Source organism: Cricetulus griseus, chromosome 6 (assembly GCF_003668045.3).
Source record: "Cricetulus griseus strain 17A/GY chromosome 6, alternate assembly CriGri-PICRH-1.0, whole genome shotgun sequence".
Lineage (NCBI taxonomy): Eukaryota > Metazoa > Chordata > Mammalia > Rodentia > Cricetidae > Cricetulus > Cricetulus griseus.
The window spans coordinates 13968823-13996356 of NC_048599.1; the positions used below are offsets into that span (position 1 = coordinate 13968823).

Consider the following 27534-nt stretch of genomic DNA (forward strand, 5'->3'; position numbering starts at 1 on the left):
GGTAAATGGCATGGGACAGCTCAGTGAGTGTAGGCTCTTTTCGTTCCGTATCAAGAGTCTGCTAGCATTGGGCACTGCTGAGTGTCCCATAGGGATGGCAGTTGTGATCACTACAGGCCATTCCCACTTACACCAGGGGCATCTGCCCACCTCCATGGTGAGCTTCTCTGGCTGGAGGGGCATGTTCAGTCTACCCCACCCTGGAAGTTGATTCTCCAACTTAAAACACTGATTCTCCTGATTCTCTCTCTCTCTCTCTCTCTCTCTCTCTCTCTCTCTCTCTCTCTCTCTCCCTTCCTCCCCCCTCTCCCTCTTCCTCTTCTTTTTCTTCCTCCTCCTCCTCCTCTTTTTCTTCTTCTTCCTCCTCCTCTGTGTGTGTGTGCACGCACACTCGTGCACAACTGACTTTCAAGCATGAAAGCATCTTTTGTAGATAGCATCTTTCCCTAACATCAAAAGGTTGGACACATCAGTTGCACCACTCTCTTAGTTGGAATTTCTACTTCTGTAACCAAACACCATGACCAAAGAGCAATTTGGGGAGGAAAGGGTCTATTCTGCTTAAACTTCCAGATCATAGTTCTTCACTGGAGGAAGTCAGGACAGGCGCTAAAGCTGGCTGGAACTTGGAGGCAGGAGCTGATGCAGTGGAGAGTTGCTGCTTACTGGCTTGCTTCCCTTGGCTTGTTCAGTCTGCCTTCTTATAAAACCAGGAACACCAGTCAGGGATGGCACCAAGCACAGTAGGTTGGACCCTCCCCCATTGATCACTAATTGAGAAAATGCCTTACAGTTGGATCTCACCTGAGGCTCCTTCCTCTCTGATGACTCTAGCTTGTGTCAAGCTGACACACAAAACTAGCCAGTACAACCATCTTCAGGGTTCCTAACAGGATCATGCTCCAGGTGTCCCCTAGGGAACCTTTTAAGTACTCTTTATTGGTTTCCTTCTGTTTCACTTCCCTAACCGTCTTTCTAGAACTTTCTGCGATTCCATAAAAGTAAATCATGAGCATTCTCTTCCTCAGGGTTTTCCGTAGAGACAACGGGGGTGTTTTCATGTATCTCTAACAGCATCTGTGGTGCATAGGGACACGTCCCCATTCTACAGTTGAGCAAGATGCTGCTGCCCTCTGCTTCCCTGAGCATGAGCCTTGGTGCCCTCCTCCTGTCCCAACACATCTGGCCTGATGCATGAGCCACTGACCAAGTGTTCATCCCCCACCCCCACACAGGAAGGCCGCTGCCTGTATGTCATCCTGCTCATGGCGGTGTACTGGTGTACGGAGGCCCTACCCCTGTCAGTGACGGCTCTCCTACCCATCATCCTCTTCCCCTTCATGGGCATTCTACCCTCCAGCAAGGTCTGCCCCCAGTACTTCCTCGACACAAACTTCCTCTTCCTCAGCGGCCTGATCATGGCCAGTGCCATCGAGGAATGGAACTTGCACCGGAGAATCGCTCTCAAGGTCCTCATGCTAGTTGGAGTCCAGCCTGCCAGGTAAGGTCACACCACAGGGTGGTCTGTGGTGGTGGGGGGGGGGCAAACAAGCTCTTCCTGTTTGGGCCAAGAAGCTGTCCTTTCCCGAATGTTTTGGTTTACTAGTTCCGTGACAATTTGGTCGGTTCCTTGTACGTGCGATGTACAGTTGATTCGCTGACAGTGTCCTCTATATCCTTAAAAGCTATCTAAAGGCAGCCATGGTAGCGCACAGCTTTAATCCCAGCACTCAAGTAGAAGCAGGCAGGTCTCTATGAGTTAGAGGTCAGCCTGGTCTACATAGTGGGTTCCAGGACAGCCAGAGCTACACAGTGAGACCTTGTCTCAAAAAAGCAATAAAATGAAATACAAAGTCACCCGAGATAGAGTTGGACTCATGGCTCCCCAGTCTTGTCCACAGGATTTTAGAAGAGTGTGACTAGGATCCTTGGACTGAGGCCAAGATCCTCTGTCTCAAAAAGAAATGTGTGTGTGTGTGTGTGTGTGTGTGTGTGTGTGTGTGTGTGTGTGCATGTGTATATATGGAGAGAGACATATTAGTGTTTTCCCATGAACCCCTGTGGCAGTCTGCTGACTCTCACTCTTCCTAGAAGGTTGTCAATTGCACGATGCATAACTTGTGGGATTTAAAATAACAACCCAGGCCCATGAGATGGACTATCCGGACCATGTGGCTTAATCTAAGGCAAAGCCTCCACTTACCTCCTACTCAATACTGTGTATTATTACATTAGCTGCCGGTGGAAAAGCCCAGGACACTTAGATTCTGCTGCTGGATGGGGGGTGGACCAATCAGAGGCTGGGAACAGCAGCATTCAGGTGGGCTTTGTGCTGGCGAGGTGCCCAGCTGTGTGAGCAGCGGGTGCGGGCAGGAGTGGGAGCAGAACACAAGAAGGTAGCAGATTCTAGTGCCGAGTCACTTCATTCTGGAATGAGCGCCATTCAGGACCTGGGAGCAGGGCAGGGAAACCCAAGGCTTAGACTGACTTTATGGTCAGGTGCCTTTAAGCAAAATAAACCCAGTTATCCTTGGATCTAAAATAAGTTGAGGGCAGACAAAATGGTTCAGTGGGTAAAGGCACTTGCTGCTCCAGTTGGTGACCCGAGTTAGATCCCAGAACCCACATACAAGCAGGAGGAGAGAACTGAGCATGCTCCATGACACATACCACAAATCAAATAAGATAAGCCTAGCAGTTGCTCTCTTTTTGCTCTTCATCTGCCTTCTCTGAACCCTAACTTCTCTCCTGTAAAACCAGCCCCTTAGAGTCCCCAGGGTCAGGAAAGCAGGTTATATTCCCCCTAGGACCCTGAGTTCTAGATCCAATCTCAACCCTTTGTGCCACCCAGGCTCATTCTGGGGATGATGGTGACCACTTCATTCCTGTCCATGTGGTTGAGCAACACGGCCTCCACCGCCATGATGCTGCCCATCGCCAATGCCATCCTCAAAAGCCTCTTTGGCCACCGGGAAGCTGGGAAGGACCTTCATCGGGAAGGCGATGAGAGCACAGGTGAGGCTGGAGGGTTGCCAAGGCCGCCTCACTGCTGGGGGGATGAGCAAGGTCCACAGGCCACTGAAGAAGGCCGAGGGCACACACACATGCTGGGCACACACTGTGGGCTAAGTGTTTCAATAGTGACAGTTAATTGAGATTCAGATATGCCAAACCATCGTACCTTAGAGTTTTAAGACTGGCATTCGTTATATACTAAGCAATGGGTTAAGCACTCCGCCTATGCATTTGGAAGCAGGTGTTGCAGTTAACTCTGTTTGCAAGCATTTGGACAGATGCCCATACACCGAGACCCAGTGAAGCACCTACGGAAACAATGAGGCTGGGGACATCAGATTGGAAACTGCCAACACTGGTGGGAACAGGGGCTGCGCCACTTCTCAGGCAATGCTGGAGAGATCGCAGCCCAGGCTAGCCCTTCTTGAGGGCATTCCGTAAGAATTTAATGAAGTTACACGAATGTTTGTGGTTTCTTTCCCAGATGTAAATGCTCACAGAATTCTCCAGCCAACCTCAAAGAGAACAATGTGGTGTTGTCCCTCCATGATGGGAGGGGGGATGCAGGAAGAAGGGGTGACTCACCTCTAAAATCCCAGCACTCAGGAGGCAGAGACAGGCTGATCTCAGTGAGTTTCAGGCCAGCCAGGGCTAAGTAATGAGACTCCATCTCAGAGTAGGGGCTAGTAGGAGGGGCAGGTAAGGACTCCTGTCACACTATCACACTGACCTGAGGGGTCTGACCTCTCCACCCTCTGATGCTGGGCTCTTAGCAGCTGCTGTGTCTTCAGGTGTGTGTGTATGTGTGTGTGTGTGTGTGTGTGTGTGTGTGTGTGTGTGTAGGGGGTAGGGGTGTGAGCAAGGGTGAAATGGGGGCTGCTGCTCAGATGGAAGTGACTATTGCAGATCACACAGTGAGAAGGTTGCTGAGCCTGACTTTGAACCCAGGCAGTGTAGCCAGAAAAGGGCTACAACAGCAAGAATTCTTCTGGTAGCAATAGAAAGCATGTCTACCTTACAGTGGCTTAAAACACAGGGAGTTATTTTTTTCAACATGACAAAATCAGAGAAAAGCATCGTGGGTCACTTCAGAGGCACAAGGACATCAGGACTTTTCGTTGGCAACCCTGTGATTCACACACACACACACACACACACACACACACACACACACACACACACACACGTTGAAAAAATGATTGCCACATCATCTCTGCTTTAAAATGTCTTACTTTTTAGCCGGCGTTGGTGGCTCACGCCTTTAATCCCAGCACTCAGGAGGCAGAGGCAGGCAGATCTCTATGAGTTCGAGGCCAGCCTGGTCTCCAGAGTGAGTGCCAGGATAGGCTCCAAAGCTACACAGAGAAACCCTGTCTCAAAAAACAAACAAACAAAAAATCTTACTTTTTATTGATGTCTTTAAGAGAGGCCTAAAGTCCATCCATGCATGGGCCGAAATTGCCTGCTCATCTCCATCATTGTCTCTTCCCTGATCACAGAACTTATGCACCGCACACACCATGCTGAGGAAGGCTGAATTTCCAACCTTCCCTGTGTCTTAGTTGGCCATGTGTCTAAGTTTGGTCCATGAAACATCAGTGGAAATATGGGGGCTCTTGTGGTTCTGCCTTTCCATTCTCTACCTCCTGTTGCAGTGATGTGACTGTGATGGTGAGAGTTGGAGGAGCCACCTGGGATGAGAGCTACCTTGACAAAAGTGGCTGGTCACTCCCATCGTTGTGCCAATAAATGCAGCAAGCATTATCCTTGAAACCATGGATAGTATTATCCATGAAACCATGCTATCTGTGTTCTCTGCAGATATGAGTTAATCTGTTAACAAACCCAGAACAGACTTGTCCTACAAGTATGAAGACCCGAGTTCCATACTCAGAGCCCATGTTAAAATGTCAGGTGAAGCCGGGCGTTGGTGGCACACACCTTTAATCCCAGCACTCAGGAGGCAGAGGCAGGTGGATCTCTATGAGTTTAAGGCCAGTCTGGTCTACAGAATGAGTGCCAGGATAGGCTCCAAAGCTACACAGAGAAACACTGTCTCAAGAAAAAAAAAAGTCAGGTGAAATGGCACATGCTTGTAATCCCAGCACTGTGGAGATGAACACAGGTAGATCCCTGGGACTTGCTGACCAGTGAGAGACCCTGCCCCCCCCCCGCAAAACCCAAGATGCTAGGCACCATGGCATATGCCTTTGACCCTAACTCTTGGAAGGAAGCTCATCTCTGTGAGTTCAAGATCATCCTGGTCTACACAAGGAGTTCCAGGATAGTCAGCACTTCATGTGAGACTGTCTCAAAAAAAAAAAAAAAATTGGATGACCACTGAAGGTTTACTTCTGTCTTCCACATTCACAGACATGTATGGCACCCATGTTCATATGAACATATAGGTGTACTGCATGCACATACATGTTCACATGCACAGGTGTGTACCTGAACACACATACACTGCACGCACACATGCATATGCACACCCGCACATACATATACACTGCGTACACATGTACACATTTATACTGCATGCATGTGCACACTTGCACACATATGCACATCTGCACATACTATACACATGCATAGTGCACACACATGTACACCTGCACACACGTGCATTGCATACAGACACACACGCATTGATCCCATGTCTGGCAATGTGTGGGTATTTACTTGTCGTTCGTGGCCCTGAAAGCCGGAAGTACTCAGAAGGATTTTACAGATGGGGTTTGGAAAGGCAGAATGACACATTCAGAATGTCACTGTTGGTGAAATAGCAAAGACGGACTGTCACAAGACCAAAGTCTTCCAGGTAACACAGGAGAGTTGCCAGGTAGTGAGGTTGGCAGTTGTTCCCCGTAAATAACCAGACAGCAAACATTTTAGGCTTGCGGGCCACTCTTGCAATTTCCCAACTCTGCCTTTGAAGAAGGTGGCAGAGTGCCAATGGCTGACTACACGCCAAGAAAAAGTCATGTATGGGAGCCAAATTAAGATTTCCTATAATGTTGTCACCCCCAGTGTTCTTTTTCTATGGATCTTGTGTTTCTGTATGTATTGTACTTGCTCATATGTGTTTGAGGGACACATGTTGAGACAGAGTCTCCCAATGAACCTGGAGCTCACCAATCCAGATAGACTGGCAGGCCAGCAAGCCCCAGGGCTAATCCCATCTCCACCTCCCCTGCTCTAGGATTATAGACACATGCTATACTTGGCTTTTATTTGGCCCTGGGGATGAAACTCGGGTCCTCATGCTGTCCAACAAGCATCTTGCTGACTGAGCCACCTCCCAAGCTCTGGATATTTTGAACTATTTAAAAATGTGGGGGCTGTTTTTATGTGGCAGGTCATACCAAGACCAGGGTGAGCCAGATTCATACTACAAAACGAGGGCTACTGTCCCATTGCATGATGCTGGCTTACTGGCTTTCAGACTGTTCCCTCCCAGGTTGTGGGGCTCTGAGTGGATGGCCTCACAGTCACCCTAGGGTAGCATCAGACAGTTGGCACCTCCCCTTCACTCATTTCAACCTCAGCTGAACCTGTTCCCCGTTTTACCTGATGTATCTTCGGAAGAACTATGCCCATTAAGTGTTTACTGTACTGGAGGACCCTTCTGAGGGTCTGTGTCTGGGTGGGGTGGGCTCCCATCATCCCCATTTTGACAAATGGGATTTGAGGAAGAAATAAAGAGAGGATGAAGAGGACCCCAGGGGTTGCCATGGCAGGATAGCCTGTGGCACTAGACATTTGAGCTGGGATGGATGACTTTGAAGCTGTATTTCTTTTATCCCATTCTCTTGCCTCCTGCATGAGGGCCACATGAATGTTCGGATGTTCAGTCTCTTATAACAAAAACTCTAAGACCTTGAAAAGAAAGGGGACTCACCCAAGGTCACACACAGTGATGGTTATGAAAGAAACCCATAGCCTGTCTTCCTACTCTGCAGGCTGTGGAGAGGTCGAGGCCCTGGAACTCTGGCCAGACATCTGCCTTCAGGCTGCAGCATCAGAGGCCTGAAAGTCAATGATCAGCCTCAGAGGCCCAGGGCAATGCTGACTCCAGGGTAAAGAAAGAGGCCATTTGCACTCAGTTTCTGTGCTTTAGACAGCAGGGAGGAGGCTAGTAGTCTCAGATTTGAACAAGGAGTTTCACAGAGGCTCCAAGTTCATGAGGGTCACCGATAGGCAGGCCAACAACAGTGCCAACATGTTTCCTGAAGACCCTGAATGTCAACCTGGCTCAATTTCTCATTAGCTTGTTTGATGTTTGTGATCTGCCTTCTGTAGATGAAGAGATGGAGGCTCAACAAAGGCAAAATGTTTTGTCCAAAGGAACTTGGCGAGATGGAGAGCTCTGAGCACATGGACAGATGGGAGAAGATACTGGTATAGGGTGGAGGGGTCAGTGGACAAGGCCCCAAGAGGTCCTCCTTGCATGGAATCCCTGATACCTCTTCTTTCCATTTTGCTACTGCTGTCTAAATGTTCCGTGACATTTTGTCATTGCACTTTCCACCTGTAGGGGACGCTGTTCTAACAGGCTTCAGTCAAGGAAATTCCCCTCAGCCAGCAAGGAGTTTGCTAGCTTTTGAAACTCTTCTGCCTTTTCTCTGCCTGGAAGAGGCCACCCATACGTGTTACTCATGGTTGTAGTCATAGCAACCATTCAGGTAGAGGTAATTGGCTTCCTTCTTCACTCTCCACTTGCTATTTGCCTCCTAGGCCTTTCTAACCTAGAAAGTCAGGATTAGTTTATCTTGTGTATGGCCTGGGACATGCATGAAACAAGAACCTGTAACAGAGGAAGGGGCTAATACGTGGCAGCTGTGATGGCTCACCCCTGTAATCCCAGCATTTAGAAGACCAAAAAAGGAAGATGTCATGTTCAAAGACAGCCAGGGCTATATAGCAAGATCCTGTCACAAAACAAACCAAACATGAATGGTTGGGCTGTGCAAGCCTGAGGACTCGGTGTGGATCCACACATACTGGTGAAAAGCCTGTAATCCCATCACTGGGGAGGTGGAGACAGCAAGATCCCTGGAGTCCATGGCCAGCCTAGCCACAGCTCCAGGTTCAAGGAGAGACTGTCTCAAAAAACTAAGGTGGAGAGCGATAGAGAACGACACCCAACACTGACTTCTAGTCTCTAAACCTGCCCACACATGTGAACATGCACACACACAGGACTTGAAGACATCAGCAACAAAAACACATTCCAAAAGTTGGCAGAGCAGGCAGTAAGGCCCTCAATGCCTTTCAGCATGTTTCCTTCCCATCCTGGGAGAGGGGTCACGTGATCATCTGCCTTTGGCCTGTCATCTGTCTCCAAGCCCAGGAAGTCTCAGGTCATTCCTACTTGTCTTGTGAGTGACATTTGGAATATAGTAAGTGTTCAATAAATGCACATAGGTAATGAATAAGCAAATGAACAGGCCAGTTAGCATCTGAGCTACCCCTGTTTCTCTCTTCATCCCATAGAGATAACAGTACTTACCTCCAGGCTATGGGCTGTGCTGAATGAATTGTGTTCATTAAACTGCCTAATGTGGGGGTGTTTGACTTTCCACAGGGTCCTTTACCTAACTCAACAGGCTAGCTCTTTCCTGAGGCAAGTTCAAGAGGTTGGACAGGGAAATTGGAATGCTTATCAGTTCTGTGTCATACCTACTAGGTGTTGGGTGAGTGCCCTGGTCATGGGGTGAGAGATATGTGTGTGTGTGTGTGTGAGAGAGAGAGAGAGAGAGAGAGAGAGAGAGAGAGAGAGAGAGAGAGAGAGAGAGAGAGAGAGAGAGAGAGAGAGAGAGAGAGATGGGGAGGGTTGGGGGTTGGCAGTTCTGGGTAAATCATCTGTCCTAGATACGGTATTGGTCTGGCTCTGCCGCTAACCTCCTGGGTCCCCTTGTCCCCAACCTTGACCTGCTTCTCCAGGCCTCATTTTCCAAATGCAGAGGACTCTGGCTGCCCAACTGCATGGCTGCTGGGGGCTGTGTGACGGCAAGCATGCAGGTCCCAGCCCTCCCATGCAGTGTACGCTCAAGGTCTGTTGCCTATGTAGCCCTTGCCTAGCGCCAAGCTCCAGGCTGACCCTCGTCTCATCTTCAGGACCCAGCAAAGGCTTCCTAGAGACTTTACCCACAGGCCTGTTTCCATTCAGTCTCTAAAGCCACTTGGGTCACAGGAATGCCATGGGACAGGCAGAGTAAATGGCAAACAAGGAACACCTGCCTTGGTTTTCCTGTTTTTTCAACTTCCCCTTCATTTTCATCACCACTGTCATCATCAAAACAAGTACCCAGTATAGAACATTCTAACATCAATACAAACCCCCACCCCCACCCCCACCCACAGGTGCACCCCAACCCTACCCTACCCACAAAGGCACACACTACCCCTACCCACAGGTGCACCCCCACCCCACCCACTCCACCCCCAGATGCACACTCCAAGCCCCTTATGCCTCGTGGAATCACATACAGTCTCATATGGGGCTCCCCAACACTGATGTGGGCAGTGAGTAGCCAGGTTTTGCATGAGACCCACATGGGTGTACATGCCCACCACCAGAGTCTGGGCAGACACTGCAGGTCTCAGTTTCCCTTTTGTGACTACAGACCTGTTGGTCTCAACCCTGACTACCCAAAAGAATCTCCTGTGTACTTTGACAAAACTGCCTAGGCCCTGCTCACTACAGAGCCCCTGCCGACACCCTGGGTGGGACTCACGCCCACGGCAGTCCCCAGGGCTGGGGTTTCTGCCCCAGGTACTGGCAAGCTCTGCCAATGTCTGATGCTGTCCCGGATACATGGGGTGCAATGGGAAAGATACAGGACAAGCTAGGTGAGGACCAGGGGTCACTGGGTCACAGGTCATCCCCTGGGGAGTGACACCTCCACTCCCACCCTCTCCACTCCACCCCCAGCATCTGTGTGCTATTAATAGGCATTTGCTTACTGCTTCAGTGCCTTGGGCCCTGGCCTCGTGCACTGCCTGTGGACATGTGTCCCATTGCCCTAGCTGTGAGCTGCTAGGGGGAGTGGACCTGGCCTTTCACCTGAGACCCTTGCTGTGCTCAGCAGGGAGGGGACACTCCAGGGCACGGCAGGAATGATGCCATCAGCCACCATAGAGTCTTGTTCTCCTTTGGTGCCATCAAGACAAAGGAGCAAGGAAAGGTGTCCCCCAGGCTAGTGGTGACATTGAGAGAGGCCAAAGCAGAAGTCCAGACCCTTCCCCACAGTGCACAGGGCTGACTGTGTGGACTCTTCCTCCCAGTGCACAGGGCTGACTGTGTAGACCTTTCCCCACAGTGCACAGGGCTGTGTAGACCCTTCCCCACAGTGCACGGGGCTGACTGTGTGAACTCTTCCCCCCCAGTGCTTAGGGCTGACCGTGTGGACTATGTCTAGAAAGAAATCCCTATGTGTAAAAAGAAAATCAAATGGTAAGTGGGTATGCATGTGTGTGTGTGTGTGCATGAGAGAGAGAGATAGAGACACAGAGAGAGACACACAGAGAGAGACAGACAGAGAGAGAGACACACACAGAGAGACAGACACAGAGAGAGAGGGAGAGAGAGAAGGAAAGAGAGAGAGAGAGAGAGAGAGAGAGAGAGAGAGAGAGAGAGAGAGAGAGCCTCCAGCCCCGCAGGCCTCCTATGACATGTCTCACCTTCTGGTCTCAGGACCCTTGCAATTTCTCTTCACCACCCCTGGAATTTGCACCGCTTGCCCTGTGCTCATCTCCTGCACGTCTCTAAGAGATGACAGACATCCCTCCCATCTAGGTTTCCTGTCAGTCAGATTCTTGAAGGTGATGTCTCATTCTCTTTCCTGTGCTGTTTTCTGTGACGCCCACCCACATTACATATTCTGTTTATTTACCTTGTGCTGGAAGGCAGTACCCGTGTGACAAGCCTCTCCGTGTCTCATCACTCAGTGCTGGACACAGCAGAGGCTCTAAGAGATTGTGTGCTGGGTCAATTTCATAAAATTCGTGTACCTGAGTCCCAGCCCCATGCTCCCAGTAGCAGTGAGGTCTTGATTTGTAAAGAAGACACACACACACACACACACACACACACACACACACACACACACACCTTACACAACCTCAGTGTCTGTGATCACTAGTGTCGCCCAGCCACCATCCTCTTACTGAACCTGGACAGCCGGCTCCCTGGAATCCATCCAAACCTAGAGATATCCGGAAAACATGACTCCAAATCTTCCCTCTCGGGCTACATCCTACAGAGGACTTCTGTCACCTTTGGCTTTCCACACCCCTTTAACTCTTCCTGACTCACTGCTGTCCCAGGATGCCAGATGTCCTGGAACAATCTTTTTGTATACTGTGAAGATATATTGCTCTCAGTGGTTTAATAAAAAGCTAAGCCAGTATCTAGGCAGGAAGAAGTTAAGTGTCAGAGTTAGACTGAGAATTCTGGGAAGAAGAAGGGCGGAGTCCACAGAGGAAGCAAGATGTATAGAAGATGAGGTAACAAGTCACAGACAACGTGGCAGCATGTAAATTAATAAATATGGGTTAATTTAAGTTGTAAGAGCTAGTTAGCAACAAGTCTAAGCTATAGGCCAAGCATCTATAATTAATAATAAGTCACTGTGTCATTTATTGGGGAGCTGATGAAAAACCCCACCTGTAGCCAGGCTTCCTCAGCTCTGCCAGCTTCTCCTACCACAGGGCCTCTGCATTTGATATTCCTATTTCCTGGAGCCTTTTTCCATGGAACTTCATAGGACTGGCCACTGTCATCCTGCAGACGTTACCGAATGTCATCAGCTCACAGTGACATGCCATCTGTGGCACTTGACTGTCACTTTCTCTTTCCTAGCCTGGTTTCATTTCTTCAATAACATACATCACTGCCTGAAATCATCATCATCATCATTTCCTTGTCTTCTTCTGTTCTAGAACATAGCCTCCACTGCAGCAGGGACCTTGTTCTGTGTTGTGAACTGGGTACCCCAAGTACATAGTCTGTGCTCAGTGGCTGTGTTTTGGATGAATGGATGAATGGATGGATGGATGGATGGATGGATGGATGGGTGGATGGATGAATGGATGGATGGATTGAATGGAGCCCATCGCTCACATTGCTCATCTTTCCTAGGTAACCTTTGGCAATGGCCTCTCAGGTCAGCCTCAGTTTGAGTTAGGGGTTGTCAGTTAGTCAGCCTGGCAGTGGGGCCAGCTCCAAACATAGATGCTGGGTCAGGGTGTGGAATGCAGAGCACTGACCTTTATTCCCCTCTCTCCCTCTCCCCTGCTGTCTCTTGGCCTGCCTCATTTTTTTTTCTTCAGTGAACAGCACACCATCTTGGTGGTAAAATCTCGTTCCTGACTGTCTGCACTGACTAAACTTCCAGTTAGCCCCCTCGGCAGTCACTAATGAGCCTGTCCTTTCCTCCCAGCTGCTGTGCGGGGAAATGGACTGCGAACAGTGCCCACGGAGATGCAGTTTCTGGCCAGTTCAGAAGGGTAAGCTCTGACCACATTCCTGGGGACTCCCAAGCCTGATTCACAGGGGTGACTGACAAGGCCTGGGTGCTACACCATATGTAACACAGGTTCTAAAGGTCTCAATAATAAAAACCTGGAGTCAGATATTGGGGAGTGAAAGCTGAAAGATCAGAGAAGCAGAGCAGCCAGCCATTGGAGCTCTTTCCTCTCCGAAATCCTCAGACTGAAAAGAGAGTGAGCTCCTGTCTCTTCTCACCCATATTCCTCTCTCTGCCCAGCCATCTCACTTCCTGTCTGTCTATACAGACCTCCAGGCCTCTATGGTTAGCTAGTGGCTAGCTCCGCCCTCTGATCTTCAGGCAAGCTTTATTTGTTAGACTATAAACAAGATATCATCACATTTCCCCTTTTTTGTCTAAAAATAAAAAGGTTACAACTAATATAAGAAAAACTATATACAATAAATACAATAACTACATACAATATATACAGGCAATAAATACATCGGCAATGTCTAGTCCATTAACAATTGACAAATTCAGAGAAATTACTCCATGTCTATCCTATCTTGGTGAGTCCAAAAGGTTGTACCTAATTCACTTTCTATTTTAACTTGCATTACCAAAACTATCTTTTTATGTCTCTCAACCTTAATACACTTTATGTCTCTTTAGTAGATTTCTTATCTGAATCTGATAACAAGGAAAATTGTAACTATGAAGTCTTCAACTCCATCAGAGACCAGAAAAAAAATATTACTTGAGTAAGCAGGAAGTACAAGTAAGCGACTCCCAAAACGTGAGAAATGACAGAAACAGCTGGCTGCCTGGACAGTCAGCCAAGGTTCCTCTGCAATGTGGGGCCTCCATCTTCAGCCTACAGGCCTAGCATATCTGACAGACTTTTCTGTGAAGCAGGATATTCTGAAGGGCTGTCCTACCTTGTCTTGGTAAGTTTTAGCAGTCCTTTCTTTTGTGTCCTGCTTGTCCACTTTGGACAACATCCTGTCAGCAGTTGAGGCAAGAGCACTTTCTTGCCCGAGGATAACTTTTGCCACAAAGAAAGTAAACTCCATGTGGAGTTTTTTCGATGCCCATCATTTTCTCCAAAGCAGATTGGTGCTGCCAGGAGCAGCCATGACTCATTGTCATAAAAAAAGAAAAGAATCCATGTGATTAAAACATCTTAAATGCTACATTCTACAGATCTCTGTAGTGTTTGAAGACAGCCTGTCTATCTAAAATATATGTTTGATCTTGAAAACTTACTCACTATGACTACACGTTTGATTGTAATAGGTGACTAATTGCTAGCCCGCATTTCCTTATTATCCTAAATAGTTGGTAATAGTAACTTTCAAGGGCTAAAAATTTGTATTACATTGTTAAATGAGTTACACAGGTACAATACCTTGAACAAGTTAGACATGTGTGTACAGTATATTTTAACAAAAATAATCCCAACTCTGTATCAGTGTACAAAAAAATCAAAGCCAATGAAAAATATTGAAAACTAGTAGTTGCAGCTGGGTGTTGGTGGCACGCACCTTTAATCCCAGCACTCCGGAGGCAGAGGCAGGTGGATCGCTGTGAGTTCGAGGCCAGCCTGGTCTCCAGAGTGAGTGCCAGGATAGGCTCCAAAGCTACACAGAGAAACCCTGTCTCAACCCCCCCCCAAAAAAACCCAGTAGTTGCTTTTTTTTATTTAAAAGTGGATTCAAATGATCTATCTTTTTATCTTTTTTTCTATATTCCCCTTTTTTCTTTTCAGAATAGATTCAATAATCTATCATTATATCCTAAAACATATATATATATATATATATATATATATATATTTCTAAACAAGAATTCTGAATCTAATCTCCTTTGTTTAGCTTTTTTACTTGACCATTACCAATAACAACTTGTACCCAACCCCCTAAACAATGACAAATATCCAAGTTCTCTCCAGCTGGTCCAGGGTCCAGGTTTCTTCCCTTCACCACTGTGGCTTAGGTGAGGCCCTGCTTTTTAAAAAGCAACCAGTAGCCAGGTGTAAACACACACACACACACACACACACACACACACACACACACCCCTGTAATTACAGCCCTTTGGAGACTGAGGAAGGATGGAGAGTTGGAGGCTAGCCTGGGTTCATAGCAAGACACTATCTCAAAACTTTTTATTTGCAGGGGGGCTTTTAGGGACAGGGTTTCTCTGTATAGCTTTGGAGCCTGTCCTGGAACTCTCTCTATAGACCAGGCTCACCTAGAACTCACAGAGATCCGCCTGCCTCTGCCTCCCAAGAGCTGGGATTAAAGGCATGCACCACCAACGCCCCACTCACTACCTCAATACTTTTAATTATATCAAACTAAAAGGCAGCCATGGGTGGCTGGAGAGATGGCTCAGAGGTTAAGATCACTGGCTGCTCTTCCACAAGACATGGGTTTAATTCCCAGCACCCACATGGCAGCTCACAACTGTCTGTAACTCCAGTTCCAGGGGATCTGACACTTTCATACCAATACACATAAAAACAAAATTAAATAAAACACAGCCATGGGGCTGGGAAGTAGCTGTTAGTAAAGTGTTTGTCTCATAAACACTAAGATGAGCTTGATTCCAGAATCTGTGTAGGAAGAAAAGAAGAAAGGAAGGAGGGAGGGAGGGAAGGAGGGAGGGAGGAAGGAAGGAAGGAAGGAAGGAAGGAAGGAAGGAAGGAAGGAAGGAAGGAAATGCCGAGCATGGTGGCCACAGGGAGATTCCTAGACTAGATTTCAGTTAGCCTAGACTCCTTGGTGAGCTCAGGCCAACAAGAGATGCCGCTCAAAAATGGTGGATGACACCTGAAGATGATGCTCAAAGTTGACTTCTGGCTTCCACAGACATACGTGCAGATATAGGCACACATGCACACACGGGCACATTCATGGTCTATTCTCCTGGGTCCCTCCTTTCAAGAGGAAAGCAACAACTCCCCCACCCCAGCCTTGGAGTTAGCCTTCTGCCCATTCCATGGTTGCCTCTCTCTCTGTCTCTCTGTCTCTATGTCTCTCTGTGTCTCTGTCTGTCTCTCTCTCTCTCTCTCTCTCTCTCTCTCTCTCTCTCGTGTGTGTGTGTGTGTGTGTGTGTGTGTGTGTGTGTGTGTGTGTTCACAGACACAGTTCATGTGTGTGTGCAGGTCAGAGAACAACTTAACTTGCAGGAGTCAGTTCTCTCCTACTGCCATGTGGGTCCAAGGGATCAAACTCAGGTCCTCTTGTAATCAATCAATTTTACTTTTGAAAATAAAACTTCAAATATATGTTTTGGAAACTGCTTAGTTACACAGGGGAGATTACCTCACTGTCATTCTCGTGTTAGAGACCTTACCCAGGGCTTTGTGCAAGACTGTTGGACCATGCAATATCTTTTTTAAAAATCTTTATTCCTTTGTCTTTTTCCTGACTTGTTGAGGAATAACTGACAAACATCAAGGTGTTTTGAGACATGTGTATGCAGTGAACTGATTGCTTTAGTCAAGATGGTCAGCATACCCAGCTTAGGTCCTGTGCATGCAATTCCTAACTCTAGCCACATCTAAGCACTCTATAGCAGCCAGAGACAGAAAGCAGCCTCTTTAAGCGATGGGAGGTAGCTTAGTCTGTAAAGCGCTTCTCATGCAAGCCTGAGGATCTGAGTTCAAATCCCCAGAACCCAAGTGATTAAAAGTCAGGCATGGCAGAGCACACCTATCACCCCAGAACTGGGGAGCAGACACAAGATAACTCCTGAGGCTAACTGGTGAGCCTGTCCAGCCAAATGCAAATCCCCGGTTTTGAGACAGAGGGTTCTCACTATGTAGCCTCAAACTCAGGATCTTCCAACCTCAGTCTCCAGAGTACTGGAATCGCAGGCCATGCTACCTCTGGCTTCTTCGTAGTGTCTCAAAGAGACAATTGGTAACTTTGTTTCATTCTTTCTGAAAACTGAACAAGGAAAACAATACAGAAAATTCAGAGAAGCAGTAAAAGTGGGAGAACACTGCCATTCCATTCCTGGGGAAAGGAGTGGAAGAAGACTTGTGTATCCCACTGGAGACCAGAACACTGGTGCATCCACGAGACATGGCTTCACAGGAGTATTCGTAACAGCAAAAAGCTGCAGCCCCTCGTGTGGTTCCTGATGCAGACACCTAACTCAACAGACGCCTCTCAAGTCACCCATTTAATTAGATTCTTAAATCTGAATTTTGTCTGAGTCTGTGTGCATGTATGCATGAGGCCAGAGAACGCCTTGTAGGAGTCTTTTCTCTCCTTCCACCATGTAAGCTCCTGGGGCCTCTGCCTGCTGAGCCATCATCTCACTGGCCCCAAAATGACACATTTTAACAGCTGTATAGGCATCCCATCCAGAAAGAGACTCAGCTCAGCTTGCAGCTGATCCCCCTTGGATGGACACTGAGGTTGCTTTTGGGTAAAATGATATTTAGTGCTGTGGTGCATCCTGCTGCCAACTGTGACGTTTATCTCATTGTTTCCTTGGGGTAAATTCTGTGAACAGAGTATCTGAGCTGAAGGCTTTCAGGGTCCATGGCAGTTTTGACTCTAGAGAGAGCCCTGATGCAGCAAGCGGAGCATAGGGTGGCTGGCTCCCTCTGGGGCCAGGGCTTTTGACTGCCCTGAACTGCCTCTCTCTGGATCCTTTCCCACAGAGGCCACCCTGAGGAGGCAGAGGCCCCACTGGAGCTGCCTGGTGACTCCAAGGAGGAGGAATATCGCAGAAATATCTGGAAGGGCTTCCTCATCTCCATCCCCTACTCAGCCAGTATTGGGGGCACCGCCACCCTCACAGGAACAGCCCCCAACCTCATCCTGCTTGGCCAGCTCAAGAGGTAAGTGTGGGGCTGAGGAGATGGCTCACTGGGAAAAGTGTTTGCTGTGCAAGCATGAGGACCTGAGTTTGGATCCCCAGAACCATGGGATATGGTGGTACATGCCTGTAATCAAGCTCTGGGGAGGTAGAGACAGATAGATAGATCCTTGGGGATTCATTGAGGTGGAGAGTGATTGGGGGGACACTCAGCATTGACATCAGGCCTCCACGCGTGCTGTAGGCCAAGGGTTCGTCCTTCTCTTCTTCCACTTTTTTCCCAGCAAAGGATGGATATCAAATGACTTTCTTGGCCTAGCTCTGGGGACACAGAAATACTCAGTGTCGCCGGGCGTTGGTGTCACATGCCTTTAATCCCAGCACTCGGAGGCAGAGGCAGGCAGATATCTGTGAGTTCGAGGCCAGCCTGGTCTCCAGAGCGAGTGCCAGGATAGGCGCCAAAGCTACACAGAGAAACCCTGTCTCACAAAACAAAAAACAAAAACAACAAAACAAAAATACCCAGTATCATCAAATCTCACTTTTGGGGATCCTCCATTCTGGGAAAAAGACAGACAATGGGCAAAAAGCAAATGAATATTAGGTGGCAAGGCTTGTCTTCTCTTCTAATATTCTGGGAGGGTCAAAGGTTGAAGGTCATCCTTATGGAGTCTGAGGTCAGCCTGGGCTGCTTGAGACCCTGTCTCAAAAACACAAAACAAAACAAAAAAATCAAATGATTATATGCTATACATGACATAAAAATAAAATGTGGCAGGGGGTACAGGAGTGACAAAACCAGTGCCCCATGGTGACAGGTCAGTCAGGGCCATCTGTTTTCTGAGATGCCATCTGAAAAGAGCCCTAGAGGGAGAATGTGAGCTATGAAGGCTGAAAGAGTATTTCAGCAAGAGCAGAAGCTCTTGGGAGTATCAGGGAGCTAGCTATAAGACCAAGGAGAGCTGGTGGGGATGCCTCCCACACACACACACACACACAGGCTGAGGCCGGAAGATCACTGTAACTCATGAGTCTGACACTAGCAAGACATCATCTCAAAAACAAACAAGCAAATGATTTTTGAAGAGAATGGGGGAGGGGAGTGGGTCACAAGCATAGCATGGGAACCCCAGCATTCAGCTTCCCAAGAAGTAAGACGGTGAGATCCTGAGAGACAGGATGTAAAACTCAGCTCCTAGCTGGAGGGGTTGGCCCAAGGCAAGGATGAGCCTGGAGGAGGCTTCCAGCTCTGGGCTGGCTCCTGCAGGGGAGTCCTGCTGCCAGTAGACAGGGGTCTCTAGGCACTGGTGGCTGATCCCAGACCTGAGAACAGGAGAGCAGGGGTCCCCTGTGCTTGGCTTCACTCTGATAGTCCAGGCTCTGCTTTGCAAATCTTATTTCAAGATTCTTTGTGATCTGCAGATCCCAGGATTCCAAGCACTGGCTTTTGCACAAACTCTAGGCATCCTTCTATCTCCCTGATTGGCACTAGGCCTGGCTGTGCCTCCTGCTTTCTGTCAGCAACCAAACAGCCTGAAGCTAAGATGGTCCTGCTTCAGGTCTGGGGTGATCTGGGCTTAGCCTTCCGGTTCTTGCTTTCCCTATGGGTGATTGGTATTGGGGGTGGGTCTATGGGGCCCCTTCTTAGAGACAGACAGGAAGCCACAGGCTCTGGGTTGCAGTCAGGTTCTGTGTTTGGCATCGAGGAATAAGAAAGCTGAGTGGTAATGGCGCACGCCTTTAATCCCAGCACTTGGGATGCAGAGGCAGGCGGATCTCTGTGAGTTCCAGGCCAGCCTGATCTACAGATCGAGTTCCAGGACAGCCAAGGCTGCTACACAGAGAAACCCTATCTCAAAAAACCAAACCAAACCAAACCAAACGACAACAAAAACAAGCCAAGAAGGGGGTGGATGATTTCTAAGGCTTTCTGCTGTGACACAGGAGCAGGTCTGGGCTGCAGCCTGACAAAGAAAGCAGTAGGAAGCTTGGGGTGTCATCATGTTGAGCCACCGCTCACGCTGTCCTTAGTAAAATACGCCGATCTTCAGGAAGGAGGAAGGACATAGAGGTTTTCATAATAGGTCCCTGAGATTGGTGCAGAATAGGACCCAGTTAGATCATCAGCACCAGGTAAAAGTACAGATGTGGACACCTGTCGTCCCGGCACTGGAAGGCAGAGACAGGGGAGTCCCTCTGGCTCACAGAGCCTCCACATGAACCCCGGAGGCTGGAATCGCTATGGTGAGCTAGCTGCTCTTTACACATTTTCCTCGTTTATTCTGGTGACAAGATGAAACACACATGCTATAAACTCAAGAAAATACAGAAAAATTTAAAATTTGGAATACCTTCAATCCCACTGACATCAGGCTTCCTTCTAGTATTTTCTATGAGTATGTCCATACCATATGTTTCTATGTAATATTTTTTGTCATACTGTTTGTACACTGTTATAGTGATTTTTATCATCATAAAATGTTACCGAAAATATATATTCTAAAGGCTAGAAATGATCCTATCTAGGGTAGTATACTTAATCAACTATGGACATTTTTATTACATTCCTTTCAGTATTATTTTGATATTAGGAATTTATACAACTTGCCCCATATTTGCTAGTATATTAATACATTTTTAACTATTACGCTTTTTCATCTGCCTGATTACAAGGCATACATTTTTTATTATAAAAAATCGGATAAAGAAAACCAAGGATGAAATCCTCTCAGGGTCTCACACTTCAGTTTCTTGGGTTTTGTTTATTTGTCAGACAGTAACTATTCGTGTTTTGCTCTGTCTTGTTTATTTATTTATAACTGGCTGCTGGTAGTTATGTGTCCATATTCTTTCATCCAATGTATTTTATAACATATTTCCTTTCCAATCTAATACCATATTTTTGTTTGCTTGTTTTCATTTTTGTTTGTGATAGGGTCTCACCATGTAGCTCTGGCAGCCAAGAGTTTACGATTTAGACCAGGCTGGTCTTGAACTCACAGATATCCTCCTGCCTCTGCCTCCCTAATGTTAGGATTAAAGACATATGCCACCTGGTCCTGCCCAACATATGGTGTGTTTGCCGTCAAATTCACAAGAAACATATGAAAGAGATGCCAACACTTAAACACCACATAAAAACAAGTGAAGCTCAGATTGGGGCTGGGTGTGCTGCCTCGTGAATGGTGACCTATGGACCTTGAGTTTGTCAGGATGCAGCCTGCCCACTTCACTGTCTGGCACACAGGACACTGGTGCCACTGAGTCAGAACCCAAGCCCCCACAGAAGAAAAGGTACCTTCTGTGGAGGGGAAGGAATCTTCTCTTCCTGTACTCCCAGGACCCTTTCCTCTGCCCTGACCCCCTGGAGGCCTCCCGTCTACCCCGAGGGTTCTGTCTGATGGCTGCCTTCATTTTCCTTTGTTCTCCAGTTTCTTTCCACAGTGCGATGTGGTGAATTTCGGCTCCTGGTTCATCTTTGCCTTCCCTCTTATGCTGCTGTTCCTGCTAGCTGGCTGGCTCTGGATCTCCTTCCTCTATGGTGGAATGAGCTGGAGGTATGTGGGACCACCTTGTAGAGGGAGGGTGGAAAAGCCCAAGCTTCCCTGATGGGTCCCATCCTTTGCCTTTGAACAAAGAAAAGGTGACTCTGGTTTCGGGGAGGGCTTGGACCAGTGATGGTGTTGAGGTGCTCTTCTCTTGTGTTTAGGTTTATGGTTTCTTATTAAGATGGCCGTGTGTGTGTGTGTGTGTGTGTGTGTGTGTGTGTGTGTGCATGTATTTGGGGGTACATGCATTTTCACACATGTGTCGAGGCCTGAAGGCCTCAGGTGGCACTCTTCAGGAGCCATTGATCCTTTCTATTTTCTTTTGGTTTTGCTTGTTCTGTGAACCAGGCTGACCTAGAACTCAGAGATCTGCCTTCCTCTTTCTCCTGAGTGCTGGGATTAAAGGTGTGAGCCACCATGCCTGGCTGGGTTGTTAATATGTTTGTTCCTTTTGTATAGACAACACATACATATGGCTCAAAAATCAAAACAACACAAAGTGGCGTGTGGCAGTTATCTCTTCAGTCCATGTCCCAGGTGATTCTAGATTCTGTCAGATTAATGACGACCATTAACCATCACAACCCCACCCTTTGTCAACTTGACAGCAAACATATTGATTTTAAGCCGTAACCTTCTACCTTTTGCCCTATGGGTTATGACTGTATAATAACACAAAATACATCCAGACAACTTTAAAGTCCCTATAATCATTAACAGTCCTGACACCTGAAAAGTCCAAAGTGCCCTCACACTTACATATGTTCATCGTGGAATCCTGCATGTAATCTACCAAGATCAAAGTGGACATCAGGGCAAAGCCAAGAACAACCAAACCAAACCCAAACTACAACCCAGCAAGCAAACACCAAACCCTGAAGTTCCGTGCCTGGCACCTGGGGCTCATGTTGCAATGTTTTAGGCTACAAATGTCTGGGGCCAACCCTCAGACCCAACCCTCCAGCCCTGCCACTGAGGTACACACAGCTCCTCTCTTAGCACAGCTCCGCCCCATGGGAGATGGTCCATAGTCTCGTCATCTCCAACATCCCTAAATCTTCACCACAACTTAGGCTTCCCCTTCACAGCTGTGCACTGGGGCCTCTCAGGACCCCTTCGTAACAACTCCAACCACACATCACCAGGCCTCAGCTCCTTCGTGACCCCACCCACCCACCCACCCAAGTCTTGCATCTCTCATATCTTCCAAACCAGCTCCATACAAAGGATGCTGCCAAGTTCTGCTGCCAGCTGGAGATGTAGCCTGTCCCCCTTAGATCACGGTTGTGTCAGTCCCTGTGTGCCAATCCTCTGATCAGTGGACACTCCCCGAAGTAGGCTATCTTCCATGACGAAGCTGTTGTTACCAATTAGAGCTTCTGTCTCAGGACTAACCTGAACGTGTGTGTGTGTGTGTGTGTGTTCTGCTGAGCACATTAGGCCATCATCTCGTGTGTGTGTGTGTGTGTGTGTAAATATCATACAAACAGCCCTTATTCCAGTGTGTGTGTGTGTGTGTGTGTCCCTCTGAACCTGTCTGCATTCCTGTTAGTGTGTGTGTGTGTGTGTGTGTCACCAGAATAGCTCATTAAACTCATCTTGTGTGTGTGTGTGTGTGTGTGTGCCCCAAGCACCAAAACTCTTCCACATTGTGTGTGTGTGTGTGTGTGTGTGGTCTAAGAGCCACATGGTCAGGTTTAAGTGTGTGTGTGTGTGTGTGTGTCAGTGCCAGTCTCCTCTGAAGGCTCTAGGTGTGTGTGTGTGTGTGTGTGTGGGTTTATTTCAGCTCACAGTTCAAGGGGTGTGTGTGTGTGTGTGTGTGTGAGAGTGATGACTGTATGCCCAGCTGCTGTGTGTGTGTGTGTGTGTGTGTAGAATTCCCTGCCCAGGGAACGTCCAAGGTGTGTGTGTGTGTGTGTGTGTACCTCAGTTAACATATAAGACAGTTTCTGTGTGTGTGTGTGTGTGTGTGTCCTAAATCCTGTCAAGCTGACAACAGGAGTGTGTGTGTGTGTGTGTGTGTGACAAAACAAACAAACACGATAAATAATGTGTGTGTGTGTGTGTGTGTGTATTCTAGAACCGAGAACAGATTCTGGACGTGTGTGTGTGTGTGTGTGTGTAGTGATTGAATAGCGGTGATTGAATCGCGTGTGTGTGTGTGTGTGTGTGTGATGTCCTCACCATGGCCTGAATTCTCAGTGTGTGTGTGTGTGTGTGTGTTTTTGTTTCCATTGACTTGTTTCTTCCCGTGTGTGTGTGTGTGTGTGTGTGTGTGTGTGTGTGTNCAGGAACTCTCTGGCCCTCTCTACTGTTACCTGAATGCCTTGGTGTCCTGTGTGACATCGAGAGGCTATTGAGGCGCAGGCCTTGCCTCAGTGCCCTGTTTTGGGTATGCATTTGTCATTCACCCGTATTTCTTCCCGTGTGTGTGTGTGTGTGTGTGTGTGTGTGTGTGTGTGTGTGTGTGTGTGTGTGACTTATAAAAGGATACCTTTTCACGTGTTTAAAAGGCCAGCTGGAACATAAGTGTCCAGGAGGCCACGCATCAGGTTGTCAGGCTTCAGAAGGGGCTTCCACAGCTGGTCAGGGCACAGGGGAGGTAGTTAAGAAGTTAAACCTTTGATCATCAAGATGGTTTAGCAGGTAAAGGCTGCCAGACTGGGTTCAATACCCAGAACCCACATGGTAGGAAAGAACCAACCCCTGAAAGTTGCCCTCTGACCTGCACATGCGTACCAGGACACTTGGAGGCTCCCATATATACATAAATAAATAAACAAAAATGTAAATTGAAGTGTAAAGCAATCCCCTTTCCTGCCACCCCTCCTAACCTCACCCTTTCCATCCCAGGGGCTGGAGGAAGAAGAAGTCTGAGATAAGAGCTGATGCAGAGGACAAAGCTCGAGCTGTCATCCGAGAAGAGTTCCAGAGCCTGGGGCCCATCAAGTACGAGCGAGTGTTGGGGTGTGAGTGAGCTGGCCCTTGAGTTTTCAGGGTAGTTACCTCCAGCTTGACCTGGGCTGAGTGCCAGGGGTTGCTGAGAGCCGTGGTGACAGAGGGCAGAAGATGGCTCCTGCCTTGCCCTGGTGAGGGACCATTAAGCTCAGGCTGGACTCTGGACTCGGCTGGGCATCTTCTCTGTCTTATAAATACCCTTTTCCTTCTAGTACATGGTCTATCTGACACCACCCCCCAGAGCCGAGTGCCTGTTTAATGCATGTTTCCCATGTGCTAGAAACATGCAGGCTTCTGCAAGCTCACATTCAAGGAGTGGTTTGGCCATTGCTTCCTGTGCACCTTCAGACTCCATTTCTCACTCTGTGAGTTAGACACACTGTTAACTGCCTCTCCCAGACTTGGGGAGTCTGTCTTTTCACTTCTATGTACCCCCCTTCTAATTCTGGCCATGCCCCTCCGAGCTGTGTGTGCCCCTCTTGGAATGTCTGTCCCTTTCTGTGTGTGTCTATCTGTATGACTGTTTCTCTATGTCTCCTCCCCTGCACCCCTGTACTTTTATTTTCAGACAGGATCTCTCTATTGTGTAGTTCTGTCTGTCCTGGAACTCTATGTAGACCAGGCTGGCCTCGAACTCAAAAAGATCTGCCTGCCTCTGCCTCCCAAGTGCAGGGATTAAAAGTGTGTTCCATCACTCCCAGCTTGTCCCCATTTTCTGCTTCTCTTTCTTTTGCTGTCTGTCTGACTGGATTTTCTGTAGGGCCTTGGCCAGTTCCCCTTAACAATGTTTGAAGCCTTTGGGGACCCTGGCAGAGGCTTCCACCCTGGAGCCCCCGCCCACACTGTCGCTTCCCTGAGTGAATGTCCCCTCTCGGCTCCTGTCTGAGCCCAGGATGAGGAACATGGTTACATCTGTCCACCGCAGGTTTGCCGAACAGGCCGTTTTCATCTTGTTCTGTGCGTTTGCCATCCTCCTCTTCTCCCGGGACCCGAAGTTCATCCCTGGCTGGGCCAGCCTCTTCGCCCCTGGGTAAGATTCTGCAGACCCATAAGGCAGGGCTTTGTGGGGGGATTCTGGGGTGGGCCATGTGGAGCTAGAGGGGTAGCAGTACCTCCCAGAAGATATAGGGGGATAACTCTTGGTTTCTCTGGTGACAGGTGCTCAGACAAAAACGGGGTTAGAGGCCTAACTCCGCCTTGGTGAGCTGTGTGACTCTGTGCCATTTGTTCATTTAGTCACTCACTTATGGGGACTATGTTACGTGCTAAGCTTGGGGCGGGTGCCATGGGCACAGACAAGAGCAGGTACTAGACAGTCAAGTGACTGCAGCTTGGACTGGATGCGCTGAGAAAGTGAGTGGGCCGCACTGTAAAACAGCGGAGCAGGGCACTGACTGGGACGAGTTCTGGAAAGAACTCAAGACTGAAGCAGAGGTCTGAACAGACTCAACTGTTGGAGCTGGTGGGAAGGAAGGACGGACGGACGGACGGACGGACGGGCACTGTGTGGGAAGGGTGGGTAAGCACTTGACTCCAAGGCCTGTATCGGGCATGTTAAGCACAGGCCTTTCCCTGAGAGTAGTGGGCAGTTATTGGAGGGTGGGCATAAGAGTATGATTATTTCTTGAGGATAAATGTCTAGAAGTAGAGTAGCTGGGTGGAGGAGTGGTCTCACATGTAAGGGTGTAAAACATGCTACCAACATGGGTAACCCCACAACAGGGTTAACCCCACAGATTATCTCACTACTTACATGTTCCCATCACCCTCACCAGCCTTGTCCCTCATGGAGGTGGCAGAAAAGTGGCTCCACTTATGATGTGTGATTGACCGCACCCCTCCATCTTCCTGGCAATTTCAAATATTCTTGTTTGGTGTGAGCTGAGGAGTTATGGGCTCTGGGCTTCCCCGAACAAAGAGCTGGGAAAACTGGGGTTTAAGACCCAGCCCCTCCACAGTCCAAGGTCTGACCTTAAGCAGGTCATTTTTGCTTCCTGAACCCCCCAAAGCCTGCTCCAAAGGCCTCGTGTCTCTCAGGCTCCCACAAAGGTTTATCAATGTAGAAGCAGGGTTTGAAGGAGCTGCGAGGCTGGTAGACCTGGGCTTGGCTGGTGTGAATGGCTCTCTCTCTCTAGTGGTGAGCTGCCTGTGCCAGGAGGAACCCAAGCAGAATTTAAGACACACACATACAGGGCTCTTCTGTGCTCTATGGACCCCAATATCTTGTACCTCTCAATTCCCATCTTTGGAAAGTTCCTATTCTAGATCCTTAGATCAGGAGGGCAAGCTTTTGTTTGACAGCAGCAAAATGACCTATGGCATCCTGGGTAATGGCTTAGTGTTGTTGGGTTTTTTGTTCTGTTTGGGTTTTTTTGTTGTTGTTGTTTACTCTTTTCCCTTTGGCTCTTTGGGGGGGGGCTGCCACCCACATTGCAAATAATCAGACACAGAGACCTTTTCTTACTTCTAAATGCCTGACCTTAGCTTGGTTTATTTCTTGCCAGCTTATCTTACTTAAATTATCCCATCTAGCTTTTGCCTCTGGGCTTTTCCCTTTATTTCTGTGTATCTCTCTTTCTTACTCCATTGCTGGTTTGCGTAACTGGGTAGCTGGCCCCCGGAGTCCTCCTCTCCTTCTCCTTTCACTCCCCCAATCTCCTTCTCCCAGATCTCTCCTCCTCTTTATTCTCTCTGCCTGCCAGCCCTGCCAATCCTTTCTCCTGTCTGGCTACTGGCTGTTCAGGTTTTTATTAGACCAATCAGGTGTTTTATACAGGCACAGTAACACAGCTTCACAAAGATAAACAAATGCAACCCATCTTTGCACCATTAAAACAAATGTTCCACAGCATAAACAAATGTAACACATCTTCAACTAATATTCCACAAAAGCTTGGGCCTACCTGGGTCGCCGCATCTGACCTGGGCACAATACAGGATGGTGGTTCCACAGGCCTCAGGGTCCCTTCTAGCAGACCTCTCCCCATCTGCAGATCCTCCTTTAAAAGTCTGTCAATCCATGGCCTGTCAGGAGCCAGGGTCATGTGCTGCGGCCTTCTCCCTGCAGGTTTGTTTCGGATGCTGTCACCGGTGTGGCCATTGTCATCATCCTGTTCTTCTTTCCATCCCAGAAGCCCTCACTCAAGTGGTGGTTTGACTTCAAAGGTAGGATGGTCACAGTGTCACAGCAGGAGTCTTGGGCTTGAGAGGACTGGTGAGGGCTTGGAAATCAGCTCTGCTAATCATGGTCAGTGCCAGTGTGCTACCTGTCTGAGGACTTGGGGCTGCTCAGAGTCTCCTTTCCTCTCAGGGTATCCTTTCCCCTCAAATCTTTTTCCCCTCAGGTCTCCTTTTCCTCATTGTGCCCTTCCCTTCAGGGACTCCCTTCCCTCAGGGTCTCTCTTCTCTCAGAGTTTCTTTCCTCTCAGAATCTACTTCTTGTGTCTGTTTTGAAGCCTCAGCTTCCTCTTTGTCTCTTTCCTGGGTGCATCTTCTCTTCTCCAGGGTCCTCCTTTGCATCTTCCTCCAAATTGTGTCTTCACGGATTCCAGCCTGCTCCTTCCCCACCTGTAGCACACAGCTACGTGGAGTTCCTGCTATCTTGACTCCCCCACAACGGCAGTGGACTATGACCTGGAATCATGAGCCGAGCGACCCGTTTCTCCCCTCAGATGCTT

At 48.3% G+C, this 27534-nt stretch overlaps 1 protein-coding gene across 3 annotated transcripts in view; it reads left to right on the forward strand.

Annotated features, from left to right (window-relative positions):
- The first annotated feature begins 1232 nt into the window (after nt 1-1232).
- Slc13a3 (solute carrier family 13 member 3) overlaps nt 1233-27534 on the forward strand; it is a 46329-nt gene continuing 20027 nt past the window's right edge. The window contains exons 1-9 of one of the 3 annotated variants that reach the window (XM_035446536.1): nt 1233-1501; nt 2852-3015; nt 12462-12528; nt 16508-16512; nt 17196-17373; nt 20783-20908; nt 23753-23848; nt 24783-24887; nt 26925-27022. In XM_035446536.1, the coding sequence (XP_035302427.1) occupies nt 1266-1501; nt 2852-3015; nt 12462-12528; nt 16508-16512; nt 17196-17373; nt 20783-20908; nt 23753-23848; nt 24783-24887; nt 26925-27022 (1075 nt within the window). In that variant the 5' untranslated portion in view covers nt 1233-1265. Of the gene's footprint in view, nt 1502-2851; nt 3021-12461; nt 12529-16507; nt 16513-17195; nt 17374-20782; nt 20909-23752; nt 23849-24782; nt 24888-26924; nt 27023-27534 lie in introns of all 3 variants that reach the window. The other 2 variants (XM_035446535.1, XM_035446537.1) reach the window with 2 other exon arrangements.